The following is a 19,915-nucleotide window of genomic DNA, read 5'->3' on the forward strand; positions in this document are numbered from 1 at the left end:
TGTCCTGGGGAAAGGCGAATGGCGCAGGCAGCCTCTGAGCCACTCGCGCTGCCTTTTGCCTTTCCCCAGGACAAGGGGAGGCTGGCTTGCCACGCACCCCTTGTCCTGGGGAAAGGCGAATGGCGCGGGCGGCCTCCCAGCCACTCGGGCTTGCCTTTTGCCTTTTCCCAGGACAAGGGGCGGCCAGCTTGCCGCATGCCCCTTGTCCTGGGGAAAGGCAAATGGCGCGGGCGGCCTCCCAGCCACTCACACTGCCTTTTGCCTTTTCCCAGGACAAGGGGCAGCCAGCTTGCCGCATGCCCCTTGTCCTGGGGAAAGGCAAATGGCGCGGGCGGCCTCCCAGCCACTCACACTGCCTTTTGCCTTTCCCCAGGACAAGGGGCAGCCGGCTTGCCGCGCCCCTTGTCCTGGGGAAAGGCGAACGGCGCAGGCGGCTTCCCAGCTGGGAAGGCCGCCTGCACCATTTGCCTTTCCCCAGGCGCGCTCCCGGGGCTGGCAGCGCGCATCTGGGGCTGGCAACTGCGCCTGATGCCCCCTCTTTGGTGGCACCGGGGGCAGACTACCCCCCCGTCGATTTGGCCCTGACTCAGTTTGATATATATTGAAGATTCCTTTTTGATCCAGATCTTGCTTAGCTGTCTTGGATACTGAATAAGCTATCACTACTTCTAAAACCAGTGATTCCCCCCGCCCCCTTTCTGGTTAGAAGAATTGTTCTCTGAAGACACAGGAACTGAAGAGTTCCTTCCTTAGTTCACACTGGTTGCCATTTTGTGTCTTGTTTTATATAGTCTCCCTTCAGTCTGTCAGTATCCATCACTTCTCAGGCCACCAGTTATGAACCAATGAGACTGCCCAAATCATGTACAGTCTCCTAGATGCCATCTCCTCTCCCCCTGCAATATATATACATCTCAAGGGCTACTATAAACTATGAAATACCTCTGCGGACAGAGGTCTGTACTTCATTGTAGACTTTAGAAACACTGCTGGAAGTGAAACCATCCCACTTGTACCTCAGAAGTTTCACAAATCTTAATCTTTAACCTTCCACTTTCCATACATAGCCATTATTTACATATTTCCTATACATTTGGTTAGCCTTTACACAGGATGTCATGGTTGTTTTTCCACAGGGATAAAACCCAAAGGATCTTGGGTGGAATGGAAAAAGAAGGAGCTCTAGGTTATGACTGACTGGCTGGCTGACTTACAAAGCACTAACCTTATCCCAGGGAGGTGGATAATAGCTGCATCAGGAGCTCAATTTGCCAACAGGCCTGGAGAAAAATGACTAGTCCTTTTAATAGAGGCTTAATGCTTGGGACATTTTTCTCTTTAATGGATTGCCAGGTTTAGTTTAAAGATAAAGATGTCTCTCTGGGAACCAAGATAATCCAAACTATGGTGTTCCGCATTATGATGTATGGATGGGAAAGTTGGTTGGTGAAGAAAGCTGACAGGAAGAAAATGGATTCATTTGAAACGTGGTGCTGGAGGAGAGTCCTGCGGATACCACGGACAGCCAAAAAGACAAATAAGTGGGTTCTAGATCAAATCAAGCCTGAATTCTCCCTAGAAGCTAAAATGACAAAACTGAGGCTATCATACTTTGGTCACATCATGAGAAGACAAGATTCCCTGGAAAAGCCAATAATGCTAGGGAAAGAGGAAGGCAGTAGGAAAAGAGGAAGACCCAAAGTGAGATGGCTGGACTCAATAAAAGAAGCCACATCCTCCTGTTTGCAGGATCTGAGCAAGTCTGTTAATGATAGGGCGTTTTGGAGGTCTCTCCTTCATAAGGTTGCCATAGGTCGGAGGCGACTTGACAGCACATAATACACAATGTGTGGGAATGGGCAGCTTTTCATGGCATGGAGGTAAATAGCATCAGCAGGTAAATCACAACCTATTAAACCACTATTAAAGGGAGATGACATTTTTTCCCTTTCCAAGTGGTTGGCAACCCAAGTTGCATGCTCTCGGCAGATAGATTGTCTGAAGTTTCTGGGCTTGGCATCCTCTCCCTGCTGGTGGCAGAGAGTGCCCTCAAGTCACAGCTGACTTATGGCGACCCCTGGCGGGTTTCCATGGCAAGAGACTAACAGAGGTGGTTTGCCATTGCCTGCCTCTGCAACCCTGGTTGTCATTGGAGGTGTGGCCACCATTTTGGGATGGCTTAGAATTCGGAAAGATTAGGAAGGTTGAGGAATCTCTATCATTGAAACCAGCAGCTTGTTAGCTAGCATTGCTAACATTAAAACCAGCAGCTTGCTAGCATTCTATGGCTTGTCATCAAGTAACCAAACTGTTGTTCTCTGCACCCCCTGGGAAGCTTTGTAGTTCACAAACAGTTTAAAGTTCCACTATTTCTTGTTCCATTGGGCATAGTGTGTGTGGGGAGGGGGAGTGGTCATGGCAGGCACAGATTGTGCTAAGTGAACAGTTATGACAGTATTTCATAGCGGATAAAGTGGAAAGACTGGAATCAACTTCCTATCTACCATAAAGTTCAATGGGTGATATTGGGTTAGTCATTCTTCCTCAGCCTAACCCTTTATCCTCACAACAACATGGTTGTTGTAAGGATAAAACATTGGACGGCAACATAGTTCTAAAAGTTTGTTGGTTGTGGAGAAAACAGCGGTCTCCTTTAGAGGGCTATTGTAAGCATTATCACAAGTGAATTTATGAGAAGTCTTTGCAACACATTGAAGCACCGCACAAATTCAAAGTATTAATCATCTTTGAAATTTGAATTTAAAACGTTTATCACAATGTGAATCTTCTACATAATGCATGTTGTGAAGTCTCTAGATCATAAGCAGATGGGCCTGTTTTAAAAATGTGTTCCCCAATTCATCTCCCTGTAGTATAATTTGAATTATGGATTGCCAGGTTTAGTTTACAGTCTGCAAGTTATAACAAGAAGTTGGAAGGACCATTAATTTTACTCACTTGGTTAGATTAGATCCCGTGCTTAAATTGGGGGGGGGGGCATTCTCTTTCTTGAAGGTTTTTGACGTCATTCCAGAGTGGCTGCAATATGGATAGTGCAATCCTTAAAAGAGTTTTAGGCGGATAGCCATGTCCAAAATCAGTGGCCGTCGTCACACAGCCATAAATTTAGCACCAAACTAGTGCCATCTCCCGCTGAATGCTCACCTTATCCTGGCTCTCTTGCGATTTCGCCATTCTCCCCAATTCATGCTTTGTGATTCTTTATGTCGTCTTTATCTGCTTCCATGTGAATGCCCTGGATTGACTATGAACGCTTCGCAACACCAAAACGCTCACTCTCTCTGATCATCTATCTCACCTAACACTGATTCTCCTGCCCTACACTCCCACAAGCCCCAATGCGACCTGCAATTAAGCCTCAAAGTATTTTTTTTAAAAAAAACGTCAGCCTTATAGCGCTGTAGCAATATTCTGCCATGGGCGGGAAACCTCTGCTACCTACTGTCAGACTGTGGCATTCCAGACACGAGAGTCTGTCTTACTCCCTTCTGCAAGAAGACAAGGTCTTTTGATTTCAAAAGGTTTTATTTTGAAGGACAGCATTCAGGCCCAGACGTCCATATTCTAGGATTAGAGATCCTGGCTGAACAAAGAATTGTTAGGAATGAGACACAGAACAAAAGTTGTTACATTTCACACTCTCAGAGCCCAGCCTCCCCCCAGAGTTCACATAGCAGGAGAATTCTCTGTGGGAACACCAGCCAAGGTTGAACCAGCTCAAAGAATAGATAAGACAGTATCCTCTCCCATGGAATCGGCTCCTCGCAGGTGGTAGGGCCTAGAGGGAAAAGAAGACTAAACAACTACAGAATTAAACATGGCGTTACTCAGGTTGCTTCCTTTAAGGCACTATACAAACAGACCCTGACACCTACCACGGTTGGCTTTTGGGTTGGTCCAGCACAACACTGGTATAATAGAAGAGCGATATAGCGCAAATATGCAATTTTTTTTTTAAAAAAGGGGGCAGGATTTTTAGGGCCCCGTTTCCAGAGGCACTTTGACTGACCGTCGAATTGCGCTTTTCCCTTTTAATGTGACTGACTGGAAGCGCAAGCAGTCATCAAAAGATGGGAGAATCCGTTCTAATAATGGTAACAGAAGAAACGATTTCTAGTGCAAAACTGACGAAATAAGGGCCCGTGTGACGACGGCCAGTATTGCTTCTTCCACAGCATTTCATTCTCAGTGCAGTTTATTGCCACAGTAAGCTATTACTTGTCCCATTTTACAGATGGAGAACAGATAACTGACTTGTCTAAAGCCACAAGTCTATCATTGAGACAGAAAAGGAATTTCAAACCGCTGCTTCTTTTCTTGCAATTGTTCTCACCATTCTGTATTTTATGTTTTAGGATCTTGAACAGGCACTACAGAATTCAAAAGATTCCTCACTGTTGCTGGCCATTTTGCAAAAGGTAAAAAATCTGTTAATAGAATATTAGTCTGTAAACCTGATATTGAGAAGGTACTGAGACCAGGAAAGGGCTGGGGGTGGAGAACTCCCTCAGGTTCTGATCTTTGGCTTCAGTTCTGTATACAAGAAAATAAGGAATGGAGCCCGCCAACCAGGGCATAATCTAGGGTTATTCTCATAGCAAAAGCTCTGATTTGCTTGTAAAATCTGGCTATATTCATTGTTTCCCCTATGTATTTCAGTCAATTCTTTTTTCAATTGTTTCAGACTGTTCTTCATCCACTGTGCCTGAAATATCCTCCCTCAGTGAAATACCGGAGACATTTTTTGTCAGAACTGATAAAGAAGGTACTAGTGACTTTCAGCAATTAACTTGTGGTAGGAGAGATGCTTTGGCAGGAGAGGGTCTGTGCAACACCCTGGTTGTAGCCTTAGAGGTGTGAAGTCCTGAATATTACCATCCACCACCCTTGGGAAAAGGTTTAGTCTCCACCCATTTCCTCCTCATCTCTCTTCTCACCGGACAGGGAACAGATCATGTCATCTTTGGCCTCTTCAAAGAGCATACAGCAAGCCATTCAACCATCATCTTCCTCCCAAGACATAAAGCTGTTCCTCCCAAGACAGCAAGCTGTTCAGAAAGTGGCATGGTCCTGCCACCAGTAATGGAGTGGTCAGCTGGCAGTGAGCCATCTCAAGTACATTAGCCTACTTGTTCTCCTCATCCTCTGCTCTAAGGAAGAACTAGTTGGGGATGTGGAGTCCAGTAGCCCCAGACAGTGAGAGTTAAAACTCGAGATGCGTTACTTTTCACTTTCAGTCCCTGGCAGTTAGGTCCCTCAAGCTCTCCACAGTTCACACACAGGTGTTTCAGTTGAAGCAACTTTATTGAGATCCGTACAGTTCAGGATGTTCACACAAAGGTGGCAATTGGCAGAAGTGACAATTCAAACAAAGGCATTACTAATTCTAGGGAAACTTCCTGCCCTTCTGTCCATTGACATTCTGGCGCAAACCCCCAAAGAAGTTATATGGGAACTGATTAGTTTAGACCAAGTGAAGTACAAAGTGAAAATATCCCAGTCTCTGGGAAAAGATACAACGTTCACTGCTAGCAGCTCGCCTTCAAGGACACTTGCTTGAAAAGTGGAAGTACATATTTTCAGCTGATAATGGAGAGGCCCTACTGGCTCAGCTCTCCTTGTACAATTCATGTTAACAGTTAGCACACTCTCAGATGAGTTACACAGAATACAAACAGTTATGATCAGCACAAAATGCAAAACACATTAATGGCAGGTATGCTTGCATACATGACATTCACAACCCAAAATTTTTTACTTTGAACATTTTTAAGAGGAAGAATTACTTGTCTTCCATAACGTGTCACCCTTACCCGGACACTCCCATGAATCTGAATAACTCAACATTCTCAGACCAGCTCCTTATTGAAAGATCTTTGCTCACAGCAGCTGCTGATACAGTGATGCAACAGGCAGCCTTTTCTGTCTGTGACTATTTAATTTTCAGTAGCTTATTTCTAACAATGCCCTGTCACTCTACTCACTCTACCATTGGGAACCATTGGTTTGGGAACTCCTAGCATAAACAGTCCAGAGTTGTGCTGATCCTGTATCTTCATCACAACAGCATGGAGGTTTTCCTGTGAGGGTACTGGCAGCAAGACAAGCAGATGACTTACCCTCCCCCCTTGCTTTTGCTGGCTCTGCCCCCCCCCCCCGAGAAAAGGGGCTTTTTCTCAAGGAAGAAGCTCTTGAACAGATAATACTGACACTGGCTTCTACAAGCAAACTGCAGTCCTAAGATAAAATATACGCTTATTTATAGAGCACAGCATTAACTGCTGCAATGCTGAATATTGATCTGCCCCACTCCTCAGCACAGGGCAGGACTGTGCATTTATTCTGTAATTACACCATGCTCTCTGTTATAAGGAAAGAAATAAAATGGATGCATGATTCTATGACTCAGTTGGCTGCCTGTGTGACATCTTAAGGCCATAAATTGACTATATCTCTCTCTCTCATGTAGCATGAATGTACAGCAGCCGAGCCTCTGGATCAGCTATATGAAGCACTGGGTGATGTCTTAAACGCAGAAAATTCTACATGCTGTTACAGAAGCTATATCTTGGTAAATCTAAAGAACTGTTTGTTATCTTGGCTGTAGTGTATGCAATGTATCTACCGTTTATGTCCATTAACCATCACCCCCAATCAATCTCAATTGAGGCACCTGGTAGAAATCTAGAGGCCCCCATTCTGCTTTGCTTTTGAAACAGGTTTCTGGCCCGTAGTGTAAGAACAGAGATGCATGTTTAGAGCATGCTTTAGAACACCAATTAAGATTCTCAGTGACTGACATTCAAAACTTTGAATCTCTGAGATAACTTCAGGATTTCAGGGAATTTAGTTCGCTCTTTTTGAAAGTCTGGGGTTAGAAAGCCAGTTCTCTCTTTTTATTGTTTATTTTAAAATTTTGTATCTTGTGCTTCTAACACAGCATGTGAGGTGACCTCAAATGCATTAAAAACAAAATGTATTAAGCAATATAAAATATTCAAAAGTGGTAAAAAGCCATAGCAGTGATAAAAAAAATGATAAAAAAGCAGCAGCCAAACCTATGCCATGAACAAGGGAATGCAAATGTAACCTGCTTACAAGAAAAGCCCCATCACACTGGCTCTTTGCCTGTTAATTTTATTTATATGTTTTAGTCCAGGTGCGAGATGAAGCGGTCACTTATCTTGCAACTGAGGGCCAAACTACAAGTGACAAATGACACTTGAACAGCAAGTGTATTCCTCCCTGTTCACTTGCCCTCCACTTGCTCTCCACTCGATCCACTTGCCTTTCAAGTGTCATTCGTCACTTGTAGCTTGACCCCTAGTCTATCTTGTAGGTTGGTCATTAGGCTAAACTGGAAAATCTTATAGAGGAAGGGTGGCATAATAATTTAATAAAGTAAAACCATAAAACAACTTTGGGGGAGGGGAATTTAGTCAGGCAAAGTAGAGAGAAGCCGCACCCTGACAAACCCTGCTCCAAAGTGTATGTTGAGTAGAATAAACAACATTGTTTTAAAGTAGCCTGATGTGTTGGTGCAAGGATTGTGCTATTGACAGTTTTCTTATAGCCCTCAGGAGATGCTGTTACGGTCCGTGAAAATGTGGCAATAATTTCACAAGGGACCACAGGCCTTGTCACGTGGGATGGTGGTCTTTACCTGGCTGAATGGGCACTGGAACACCCCTTAGTTTTCACAAACAGGTAACAAATTGTATGTTATCTTGAGTCTGGGATTGGGTGGAGAAAGAGGGCAAGGCTTAGCCATGGAATCTCTTTCTGTTGCAAACCAAGGGTTTATTTATTTCAGCTATTCTTACACCACTCCTTGATACAAAATTCCCAAGGCGGCATCTAGCACAGATGAAAAAAAAACAACTTAAAAAGAGACTATAAAATCAACAACAAAGTCAGTAATATTGGCAGGATGTAGCAATTCAGCACCGCACAGCAAAGTCACTGAGAAGGCAAGGGGAGGGGACATGTACACAAAATGTATTTACTGAATTTTCAGGAGCATCTTGGAATTAGGAAGTGGGATAGGCCTGACGGGAATCGCAATCTGCAAAACCTGCCACCCCAGGACGTACACCTTCAGTGATCACCATCCGTGTGTTCTAGAAGAGCTGTCAGAGAATATCCGCTTGAATGGCTTTTTTCTGCAGTCTGGACATTACAACGTTGGCAGATGTGCAATGTTGGCAAAATGCGCAGATCACGAGGCAGAGTTGGCTGAATTGCAGGGCCCCAGTGTAACTGTTGCGGAACTTGACTGGGACTCGGTTACAAAAGAACAACTTGCAGTATTTCAAGCGGATGTTATCATTGCTGCTGGTAAGCTACATGTTGAATTGATTTTGATTTATTAGACTTTTAACCCGCCCTCCCTGCAAGTGGGCTCAGGGTGGGCAACAACATCAAATCCACATACAGTAAAAGATAAAAACATAAAGAATATACAATAAAATACATCAAATATGGTACAAATACAGATTAAAACTAATTCCACAAGGCAGCACTCAATATTACATAGTTGGGGCACCGTGGGCTGAGAGACAGCGAGCCGTCAAAGCAAACTAGGGAGGACAGGGAGGCCGAAAAAGGTCCCCCAGCAGGAAAACCAGCAGGATGATTCGCCTCAACCACACCCACGGGGCTGGCAGGACACCTCCGTCTTACAGGCCCACTGGAACTGCAACAACTCCCACAAGGACCTGGTCTTAACAGAGAGAGTGTTCCACGAGGCCAGAGCGGGAGCTGAAAAGGCCCTGGCCTTGGTTGATCCCTGGGGTCAGGGATCACCAGCAGATGTTTTATCAGCTGAACAGAGTGTCCTCTGGGGAACATAAAGCGAGAGACGGTCCTGCAGGTATGTCAGCCCCAGTCACCTAAGGGATTTAAATGTTAAAACGAAGACCCTGAAATTGATCTGGAATTCCACCAGGAGCCAGTGCAGTTGGTGCAGGACAGGTTGTACATGCGTCCTAAACAGGGTCCCCTTAAGGACCCGTGCCTTTTGGACCAGGTGCATTTTCTGTTGTAGATTCTGGAGCAGTCCCAAGGGTAGCCCAGCATAGAACAAGTTGCAGTAATCCAGTCTGGAAGTGACCGTTGCCTGGATCACTGCATGGGTCAATGGGTCAAATGACAGGGACAGGATGCCTGATCTGCCTAAGGTAGAAAAATGCAGATATGGCAATTGCCATGAACTGGGCCTCTGTTGATAAAGAGGCATCTGGAACCATGCCCAGACTCCTCACTATTGGCTTGGGTGCAAGCAGCACCCCATCAAGGGCTGGAAGCCAAATCCCCAAACCCGTCAACTCATGGCCCAGATGCAGGACCTCCGTCTTTGTAGGAATCAGCTTTAGTTGACTCTGCTTTAACCACCCAGTCACAGCCTCCAAAGCCCTGGCCAAAATACCTGGAGTGGAATCTGGCCAGCCAAACAGCAGCAGATATAACTGGGTGCCATCAGCATATTGATGGCAACCCAGCCCAAAACTTCAAGCCAACTGGGCAAGGGGGTGCATATATATATATATATATATTAAATAGCATTTGGGAGTGTATTGCCTCCTGGGGGATGCTGCATACCAATGGGTAGCATGGTGACAATTTCTTCCCCAGTGCTACCCCAGAGGTCCCCGACCGTGGAGACAGGAGACAAGCCACTGTAAGGCAGTCCCACATATCCCCACATCGATGAGGCGGTGGGTCAACAAATTCTAGTTGACCATATCAAACGCTGCTGTGAGATTAAGTAACACCAGCAACACTGACCTGCTCCTATCCAGGTGCCTTCAAAGATCATCTGTGAGGGTGACCAGCGCCATCTCTGTCCCATGGCCCAGGTGGAAGCTGGATGAAATGGGTGCAGGACAGAGGAGTCCTCCAGGAAAACCTGCAGTTGTTCGGCCACCGCCCACTCAGTCACCTTACCCAGAAATCTATTTTGCAGTAACTTAAGAAAGAGGCAGTCCAACCTATGGGATTTGGCACACCAGTTTCAGTGCGTGCACTGCCTGTATGCTCACGTATGAATACATGAAGCTGCCTTACATAGAATCTGACCTCTGGTCAGTCTAGCTCAGGAATCTTATTTTTGTTCATCCCTTTTTTGTTGCTGCCATTTATTTGTTTAGACTTAATGCTCTTTTTTTTACACATTATGTCCCATTTGTGCATTTTATGCAAAAAATTTTGGTGAAATCCACATGCATTTTAATAGGGAAATTTTGTTGCGAGGAAAGAGAAAATGGTGCAAAAATAACAACTTGCTGGTTTGATTTGCTCAAGGGAGATACAGAAACCAATACAGAAATTTCCAAGTTCAGTAAGGAGAGATGAGGTCTGATAATGTTCCTTAATATAAATATATGAAGCTAAGCTATATTAAGCTATACTAGCAACAGAGCTGGGGTTTTTTTTAAAAAAAGGGCCCTAGAAAACCCAGGAACACTGGCCCTCCTGCCGCCTTGGCACCCTCCAGAGGAATGGCCTGACTTGCTTGGCCCTCCCATGGTGGCATCGCCCTCTGGAGGGACAGCCTGGCTCACCAGGCAGTCCCGTGGCAGTGGCGCCCTCCAGAGGGACGGCCCTGCTCATCTGGCCCTCCCTCCACCAGAGGGCCCTCCGGAGGGACGGCCCAGCTTGCCTGGCCCTCCCGTGGCGGCGGCACCCTCTGGAGGGCATATTGGCCAAGATGCACTTTTCATCCTGGTGCTCCTGAGCAGGTGCACCACGATAAGAAGTGCATTGTCGACAATATGGCTTGCCTTTTATGTAGAAAGAAGATTAACTAAGTCTTGTCTGCTTTGAGTGGATCAGCTTTCCAAGTTCTCAGGCAGAAGTCTTTCAAAAATTCTCTAGTTTCTTTCTTTTTGACTTTTAATTTGTCCCTGTTTGTCTTCTCTTTTCCCACTAGACGTGGTATATGATCCAAACCTTACACTGTCTCTTGTTGCTGTATTACGGAAACTACCAGTTTGCAACAATGCTGGGAATCTGCCAGAAATCTACATTGCCTCTACTTGTCGAAATTCACAAACTTTCTGTCATTTCCAAAGGGTGCTTGGTATGTGCCCATTCAAAATGTACCATGATTTCAGGCTTCATGGATGTGCTCCATACAGAGAGAATGTATGGCTGGGCTGGGCTGGGCTGAGTTAGTCATTTTCCCAAGTATGGTGAGGTCCCTATGTGCGAACTGATAGTATGCAACTTTGCAATTGGCTGCCTCAGCATCAGCTGATGTTCCAGGAGGGAGGTCCAGGCATAGTGGGCAGAAAGGGACACAGCCTGTGAAGAGAGACAACTTTTAGGCTGCACGTTTTTGCACCAACCATGTGATACTTTTCTTTCTCCCTCTTCTTCCAGAGCACGTTGGGATCAGATGGGAAGCTGTCCCTGGGCCCCAGAAGAACTTTTTCCCTTATGACCAGAATACTAAGATAATGATTCTGAAATTGCTTCTTTAAATTTTCCCCAAAAATATTTATTGCATAATTGGAACCGTTTTAGTCAGGTAAACATTACAGTTCTGGACCTCAATGATGTTAGCATGGAGTCTGATGCTAGTGGGGAGCTTTGTATTTGTGCCATAGAGGTAGTTGAAAGCGTCACACTGCAGAATTCATCACTAAACCTGTCATCTTTGCCAAGGGAACTTCAGTTATCTTGTGCCATAATATTTTTGTTTTTATCTTTAACATTCAAACCTGTCTCAAGGGCTAGCAACTTGCTTTTTTAAGACAACCATTGTTATCTTCTGAATTCTCTACAGAACGTTAAAATCCTATACATCCTGCAATCACAGAATATGCCCGTTACTACCAAATCTACTTTGTATGAATTCTCTAGAATTATCTTACCAGTTTCTTTACATACCAAAGTTGAAAGGGGGAGGAGATAAATGAACATAGGTTTCTTTTTTACTTTTCTTTCTTAACAGTTAAAATTTTCTCTTAATTGCATTGTAACAGCAAGAAACTTCAATAAATGAGAAGGGCAATGTCTCACTGGCACAACATGTTTGTTACATTGCAAAAGGCACCAGGTTTTACAGGATTCTTGGTGCCAGAGATGGAAAAGACGCTTATTGGGATCCTCTGGAACTGACCTCCAGTCTACATTGGCAGTACAGAGCTAAATGGACCAATGGTGCAACAGTATAAAGCACCGTGCAAGACGAATATGTGAACCGCACTTTCTCAACGAGGAAATTAATCATCTAAACCACGCACTTCAAGCAAATGGCTACTCCAGAAATGAAATCAGAAGAGCGAGTAAACCAAGGACAAACCAAACAACTAAGGAAAAACAGTCTCACACAGGAAAAATGTTTTTGCCATATATCAAAGGAATCACTGATCAGATGGGAAAGCTTATGAAAAAGCACAGCCTACAAACAGTATTCAGACCCACCAGAAAAATACAACAGATGCTACATTCAACAAAAGACAGTAGAGACCCCCCTCACCTCTGCAGGAGTATACCGTATACCCTGCAGCTGTTGACAAGTTTACATCGGGACCACAACGTGTAGCATCCACACAAGAATAAAAGAACCTGAAAGACACTGCAGACTTGGCCATCCTGAAAAATCAGCAGTGGCTGAACATAGCCTAACTCAAACAGGACACAGTATCCTATTCCAGGACACTAGAATACTTGACAACACTTCCAACTACTTTGTCAGATTGCACAGGGAAGTCATTGAAATTCATAAGCATAAACACAATTTCAATAGGAAAGAAGAGACTTTAAGAATGAATAGAGCATGGCTTCCAGCCCTGCAAAACACCAGGCTAACGAAATACTCCACATCCCACAATAGCCCTGCAGAGAAGATTAGCATATCAAGCACCAATCCATATGCAAAAGAACCTCTACAGGATACAGTGACGCCTCCCTCCATTAGCATTCCACATCCTGGGAAACTCCTACAGGATGTCTCAGCCCAAACCCACCCCTCCTGAGTAGATACAAATGACCTACATCTTTTCCACACTGTGACACTGAGAGATCTCTGTCTTTTGGTGCTACACCTCTGAAGATGCCAGCCACAGCTGCTAGCGAAGGAACTACAATGCCAAGACCATGGGTATACAGCCCGGAAAATCCACAACAACCAAGTATAAAGCAGCTTCATATGACTGAAGATAAAAATCAGAGATTTTGAAGACTGGAATAAAAACCTTACATTCATGCTTCATGTGGAATGATATCATTTTCACTTCCACCATTAAGCATATGTGCTTTTGTTCTATTTTTTCTATTTAGTGGAACAAAGGGGGAAAAGGCAAATTATGCAAAGGGAAGAGTTTTTAATGATTGTATAACCCCTACGCGTTTCACAACAGCTTCGTCAGGGGAATCTATCAAGAAATACAAAATGTATAGCCATAATGAATACATCATCTTAAAAATTGATAAAACATATTAGTAAAACATATAATTAAAACACAGTGCAATTTCACAGAGCATGTACAGAGTGCAATTCATAATAAATACTTAATATATAGATAACTGAACTAACATTAGTATACACTCCATGTTTCCTAATCACAAAAAAGATTATTTCTTTAAATTGTGTATAAATAAACATTACAAATGTAATGTTTATAAATAAAGTGTATTTATACACTTTATAAAGTTTATAAAGTGTATAAATAAACCTTCCACATTCCTTTGAGTATCATTCTTGTATAGCAGAGTAGACATCCTGAGCTTGCCTAGGCTTCTGCCTAAATAAATGTTTGCCAAGAAATGTTCTCATTTCATGCATTAGGGTGCAGAGTTCTCAGTTTCAAAATCCACTGAGCCTCCTTTCTCAACAGAACTTTATCTTGTCTGTTACATTTAAATATAACCCAAAATAAAAAGTCTGTAGGTCTGTGTTTGTGCTCTAAAAATGTTCTACCAGAGGAGCACCAATTCTTTTCTGTGAAATGTTACTTTTGTGTTCAGAGAGTCTTATTTTAAGAGGTCTGCTAGTCTTGCCTACATAGATTTTACCACAACCACATTATACTGCATAAGCCATGTAATCACTATTCCATGTAGTGAATACTTTAAAGCAATATTGTCTGTTATCTACAGGATTAATGAAGTATTTCATTGATTTTGTATTTTTACAAAAGGAACAATGCCCACAGGGAAAATGGTCAATTGGAGGCCTAGATCCTGGTCACACAGATTGTAAATTCTTTTTCTGATTAGTGTTGCTGGGTACTAAGAGATCTTTCACGCTAGCTGTTTTCTTGTAATAACTGGGTCTTTTTACTACACATAGGTATGTCATCTAGTATGTTCTAGTTTCTGTAGATGCTCTTTTTAAAGGCTACATTTACAGAATTATATTAGGCTACCTATCAGCCTTCCGAGATCACCTTTTTTCTTGCCCCTTAATAGTTCACTTCTATCTTTGGCGATGACCTTGACAAGAGATATTTGCAAAACTTGCTGTGGGTATCCTTTGTCAGGTTTTGCTGTAATATTGAAATCTCATTCTGAAAATCCTCTATCCTAGTACAATTTCTCCTGATTCTGAGAAATTGACCAGAGTGTAAATTATTTCTCTCGTGTTGGGTGGTGGCTGTCATATCTGAGGAAAAAATTGTCAGTTGGTTTTTTGTACAGATTGGTGAATATTTGGTTGTTATCCCTGAGAACTATGATATCCAAAAAATGTATCTATTTGTTACTTACATGTATTTCAAATTTCAGATTTGTATCTCCACTATCAAGCCAATTGTGAAATGTATGTAATTGGTCTAAGGTTCCATAACACAAAAATATCATCACTATACCACCATCGTTTTATATCTCTGAAAAGGATTTCTAGTTAGCGGAACCATGAGGATTAGAAACTTGCTGGAAGAAAGGGAGGAAAAAAATCTGAGATGGTTAGGATTAAAAAGTGAGACAGAGACTGGCAAGACTTTTGCTTTTGAATGATTCCATCTTAACCCACTACTGCTGAACATTTGCTTAAACACTTGAAGTCATTTGCTTATACTCCCATATGAGAAAGCTTTCCTTGGAAGATTTTATAGCAAAATTGTCCGAGATAAATCGAAAGAAACATCTTAGTATTGCAGTCTCTGCTTATGCACACCTGTATACCGCACTCAGATCTGATAACACAACACAGCATTTCAAACAAAAAGATACAAATCCTTCTTCCTTTCCCAGATTCCAGAGGGGGTAATCTGTTGCAGCAGGAACCACTATGAGTCTTACAGTGCCTCAAAGGCCAACAGATTTATTGTGCCCTAAGCATCTACATTATAGGAAACAATACTTGGAAATCTTTCACAAGTCAAAGAAAATAGAAATCTCAATATTGCTTTGATAACTGACCTCATACACACAAACCTTGTAATAATTTACTCCAATATTTTAATGTTTTCTATCCCACTCATTCCAGAGGCACTCAAGGTGGCTTACATACAATGCAAACAGTATTTCAAAATTCTACAGCCTGGTAAATAAGGACATCTTTAGCTGATTGCAGAAAATCAGCTCCAAACACCACTGAAAAGCCCTGTCTTGTGTAGCCACTTTTATTTCAGATAACGGTGGCACACTTCGGCTATTCAGGCAGTATTGGGTTTGTTCTCAAAATGTGTTCAAGAGAACCCTGAATGTAGCCAGCGTCCCTCAATGACCAGAAATATGACCAATGACATGGAACATATTCCATACTTTAATGATACTGCTCAATTGGCCAACTGGCCTTGAGCAATGCCACCTCACAGGGTGTTTTGTTGTAGGGATAATAATAGCATTTGTGCTTGCAAAACTAAATTCTGTTCCTTGTCCAGTTATGCAAAGTTGAATACAAAGGATTCAGTATTCTAATAGACTTTGTGACTGTGCTCCTGGACTTTGGAGCATTGTTTATTGGAGTGTCCAGTAGCACCTTTAAGACTAACCAACTTTATTGTAGCATAAGCTTTCGAGAATCACAGTTCTCTTCATCAGATGCATGGCAATTATTCCAATAAAGGTATACAGTTTGAAAACCAAATAGCTGCCTAGCACAAGAGAACATTTCAACCACAACTGGTACTGGGTGGCTTGAGGCTTCCATGTAAGTATTTACTGGGATCCCTTGGTTCTCCCCAGCACTTTCAGGATGGCTTCTTTTACATCCTTATTTCTCAGGCTGTATATAATGGGGTTCAGCATGGGATTTATCACTGAATAAAAGAGAGAAATCAGCTTATCCATCTCAGTTGAATAGCCAGACTGAGGCTTCATGTATGTGAACATGCCACTCCCATAGTAGATGGTCACCACCGTGATGTGGGCTGAGCAAGTAGAGAAAGCTTTCCGCTTTCCATCTGCAGAGGAAATTCGCAGTATGGCCACAACAATGCGCACATAGGACAAGAGGATCAAGACAAAGGGAAGAAGCAAAGTGAACACGCTGCCTGCAGCCATTATGGTCTCATTCAGTGAAAGATCTTCTCCAGGACATGCCAGCTGAAACAGGACGGGGATTTCACAAAACAAGTGATCTATGATGAAGCCGCACAGTGACTGCTTTACTGTCAAGGTAGGGGTAACTGAGAACAGAAAGCTGCTAACCCATGCTCCAATAGCAAGGGAGACACAGATGTTCTTGTTCATCATCGTTGTGTAGTGGAGAGGGTGGCATATGGCAATGTACCGGTCAAAGGCCATCACCATGAGCAGGAGACATTCTGCTGCCCCCAAGAAAAGGGTGATGTACACTTGCATAGCACATAGGTAAGAAGAAATGGACTTTCTCACTGCCAAGAAGTTGATGAGCATCTTGGGGACAACGGCAGTTGTGTAACAGATGTTTAAGAAGGCCAAGTTGCTGAGGAAAAAGTACATAGGGGTGTGGAGGCGAGAATCAAGGCAAGTCAGTGCCAATAGGGAGAGATTCCCAAAGAGGGTCACAAAGTAGATTAGAGACATGACTGCGAAGAGGGCCATCTCCAGCTGGGGGTGGCCAGAAAAACCAAGGAGGATGTACTCTGTCACAAACGTGATGTTCCTAGTACCCATTTTTTTTCAAAAGAGCCTGCCTTGAAGGGCAAAAGAGAGAAACAGTATTTCTCAGAGTAAAGAGTCCAGTAGCACCTTTAAGACTAACCAACTTTATTGTCGCTGTGGTTCTCAAAAGCTTATACTGCAGTAAAGTTGGTTAGTCCTACTATTTTGCAACTACAGACTTACATGGCTAATTCCTCTGGATCTCAGCAGAGCTTTACCAGCAGAGCTTCATCATTCAATTTCAAGACTGAGATGATATCTTTACTGTACTGCATCACATCCACGTCACCCAGAAGATGATCCATTAGTTGCCCTCAAAATGTTTGAATTTCCCTTCCGTTATGAAAAAAAGCCTTCTGGGCGCTCCAGTTCAGGCTGGCATCCAGCAGCCAGGGCCATGTATCTCTAGTCTGAACTACGTTTCTGTATAATATTTGAATGCACCATTCTGTTTTCCATGTCTGTCTTAACTCATAAGAACACAAGAAGAGCTCTGCTGGATCCTGTTATCCACAATCATGCTTCCTCCAGTGGCCAGATGCTCATGGAAGGCCTACATGTAGGATTCAGAGGTCAAAACTTTCACCTGTTGTCCTCCCAGTCCACCCTAGCACTGAAGAGCTGCGTCCTCTGAAATGGAGGTTCTAGTGAGTAATTGTGATTAACAACCATTGATGGATCTATCCCTCCACAAATTTGTCTGGTCCCTTTTAAAAAACCAATTAAACTAGTGCCCATAGTGACATCTTGTAGCACTTGTACATTGAACCATAGTTTCTCTTCTCTGCTCTGAATCTGCTTCCGATCCATTTCAGATAGAAAAGTCAAATTTAATGTTACTTAGAGATGGGGTGTGTGTGTCTCTTTGCCCATATTCTCCATACCATGTCTAATTCCAAGTCTTACAAACTACCCATTTTTATTCCACCCACTCAAGGAGCTCAGGGTGGCATACATGATACCACTTAGTTTTTGCCCCTCGTAACGATCCTGTGAGGTTGGTTAAACCAAGTGAAAGCAATTGGGTTAACATTGCCCAGTAAGTTTCATGGCCAAATGGAGGTTTGAACCTGAGTCTCCCAGGTCCTAGTCCACAGTCTAACAACTACACCACACTAGATTTCTCCCCCCACCCATGAAACAACTGAAAAGCCCCAAAGTCTTCAGCCATTTGTTGTAATAGAGGAGTTCACCATTTTGGTTGCCCTTTTCTGTATGTTTTCCGATTCCTGCTATCTGCCCTTTTGTTCTGGGAGGGACGGGGGTTGTTGGTGTGTTCTGTGCACCAAGGTAACAATGGCTTCATGGAATCTCACAGGGGGTAGCTCTCTTTGGAGTGTGCAGGTGTAGCACACTCAAAGAGAAAAACCTCATTATGGCTCCAATAACAGAAATGCAAAAACAGAGCCAGGAAAAAGGCAGGGTGCAATTATGAGCCTCCTGTATGTATAGTAAACCAAATGCTGGGCGGGTTGGATTTTTGGTCTGATCCAGCTGAGCTGCTCTCAGTTTACTCTGTGAATCATTGGAAGCAGGGGCTGTCCATTCCGAAACCTCTCGCCATACCAAGGGCTATTTTACAAACCACATGCAGCCACAAGCCCAGTTGTTCCCCAACACGCGGTCGACAGGGAGCTGCTGCCCATCATGACTTTTTGAGAAAGGTGCCTGTACAAACTCTGTGCTTGCAAACGTCACTTTGTCACATTCGCGCTTTATGTTTTTAATAGTATATGTTAAAAAAACACCCTTAGGTGTGTACCCTTTGGAACCATAGAATTGTGAGGAGGCCCTAATCTCATGATTACCTTCATTTCAGGATGGCAGCACCAACATCTAGGGAAAAGATATACTGGAAGCCACGGCTGCATGTTCAACAAAGGGAGATTTGTGAAGCTGCCATGAAATGTCTACAATGGACTTTCTCCCCATTGAATTTACATTCTGTTTGAGAATTATTAAGCCCTATTTCATAAAATCTTATTCTGAGCATACATTCTAGCTAGAAGCACACAGAAAAATGTAAACAAGTATAGAAAGGCCTTGCTCTAGTGTTAAGATCCTGTCTCTGGTGAGACAGAACTCTGAGCAATGTATAGACATCTTGTTGTTTTCTTTATTCTACTTAGTTTTGGCCGTGGATGAATTCCTTCCCAAGGAGGATGTTGGATACATAGTTCCAGCTTCTCAAGTGTTTGTGTGGTTCATTTGTTATTCAGGCTTGTCAGATGCCATGTTCTCTGGGAAAATGCGTCATTCTGTGCCATTTTGACAGGGTTTCATCCTGGGCTCTGATCCTTTGTTCTGTGGACAAGTAGCAATCAGTACTGAAGGGTATATGAGGCCCTCCAATGCTACTGGTCTTTACACGTCTCTCCCTAGTGGAGACAGTGTCTGGGGTTATTCCATGTAAGAGATCAACCCATTTTCCTCTGTATTCACTGTGTTTGGTGTCTTGATATCTATATATGGGTTAGTGGTAGTAGGGAACTTATAAATTGGAAACAGGGTACTATTAAAAATCTCCCCAAACACATTCCCCTTCAGAAAAATAGCCAAATTTGAATAATCAAGTTACTCTGTGAGAAACAATGAACATTATTCCTCACCCACTCACTCTCCCTCCAAAAATGAGGCAAAAACACATAAAAACTAGAGAAGTCTGCTGTTGTATGTTTTAAATATTTATGTGGTTTTATTGGTTTTAAAGCTATATGTATTTTAAATTACTACACTGATTGTAATCCGCCCCGAGCCTGCTGATGTGGGGAGGGCAGAATATAAATTGAATTAAATAAATAAAAGATTCATCCTATATATAGGATGCCAAGTGATGTAATCCAAACATTGGAAGACA

At 43.1% G+C, this 19,915-nt stretch overlaps 2 protein-coding genes across 3 annotated transcripts in view; one reads left to right on the forward strand and one right to left on the reverse strand.

Annotated features, from left to right (window-relative positions):
• EEF2KMT (eukaryotic elongation factor 2 lysine methyltransferase) overlaps window positions 1–19,915 on the forward strand; it is a 38,330-nt gene extending 18,415 nt beyond the window's left edge. The window contains exons 2-9 of one of the 2 annotated variants that reach the window (XM_054992889.1): window positions 4,377–4,439; window positions 4,706–4,786; window positions 6,491–6,592; window positions 7,595–7,728; window positions 8,039–8,358; window positions 10,952–11,101; window positions 11,404–11,551; window positions 18,878–19,915. In XM_054992889.1, coding sequence (XP_054848864.1) covers window positions 4,377–4,439; window positions 4,706–4,786; window positions 6,491–6,592; window positions 7,595–7,728; window positions 8,039–8,358; window positions 10,952–11,101; window positions 11,404–11,504 — 951 coding nt within the window. In that variant the 3' untranslated portion in view covers window positions 11,505–11,551; window positions 18,878–19,915. Of the gene's footprint in view, window positions 1–4,376; window positions 4,440–4,705; window positions 4,787–6,490; window positions 6,593–7,594; window positions 7,729–8,038; window positions 8,359–10,951; window positions 11,102–11,403; window positions 11,552–12,008; window positions 16,768–18,877 lie in introns of those variants that run through there. The other variant, XM_054992888.1, reaches the window with a different exon arrangement.
• LOC129338563 (olfactory receptor 13D1-like) lies at window positions 16,132–17,070 on the reverse strand. The gene has a single exon (XM_054992890.1). The coding sequence runs from the start codon at window positions 17,068–17,070 to the stop codon at window positions 16,132–16,134; it is 939 nt and encodes a 312-aa protein (XP_054848865.1).

The sequence above is a fragment of the Eublepharis macularius genome, chromosome 12 (genome assembly GCF_028583425.1).
Source record: "Eublepharis macularius isolate TG4126 chromosome 12, MPM_Emac_v1.0, whole genome shotgun sequence".
Lineage (NCBI taxonomy): Eukaryota > Metazoa > Chordata > Lepidosauria > Squamata > Eublepharidae > Eublepharis > Eublepharis macularius.

Bases quoted from the DNA above. Each gene is read 5' to 3' on its own strand.
- LOC129338563 (XM_054992890.1), bottom strand. From the start codon at position 17,070: ATGGGTACTAGGAACATCACGTTTGTGACAGAGTACATCCTCCTTGGT.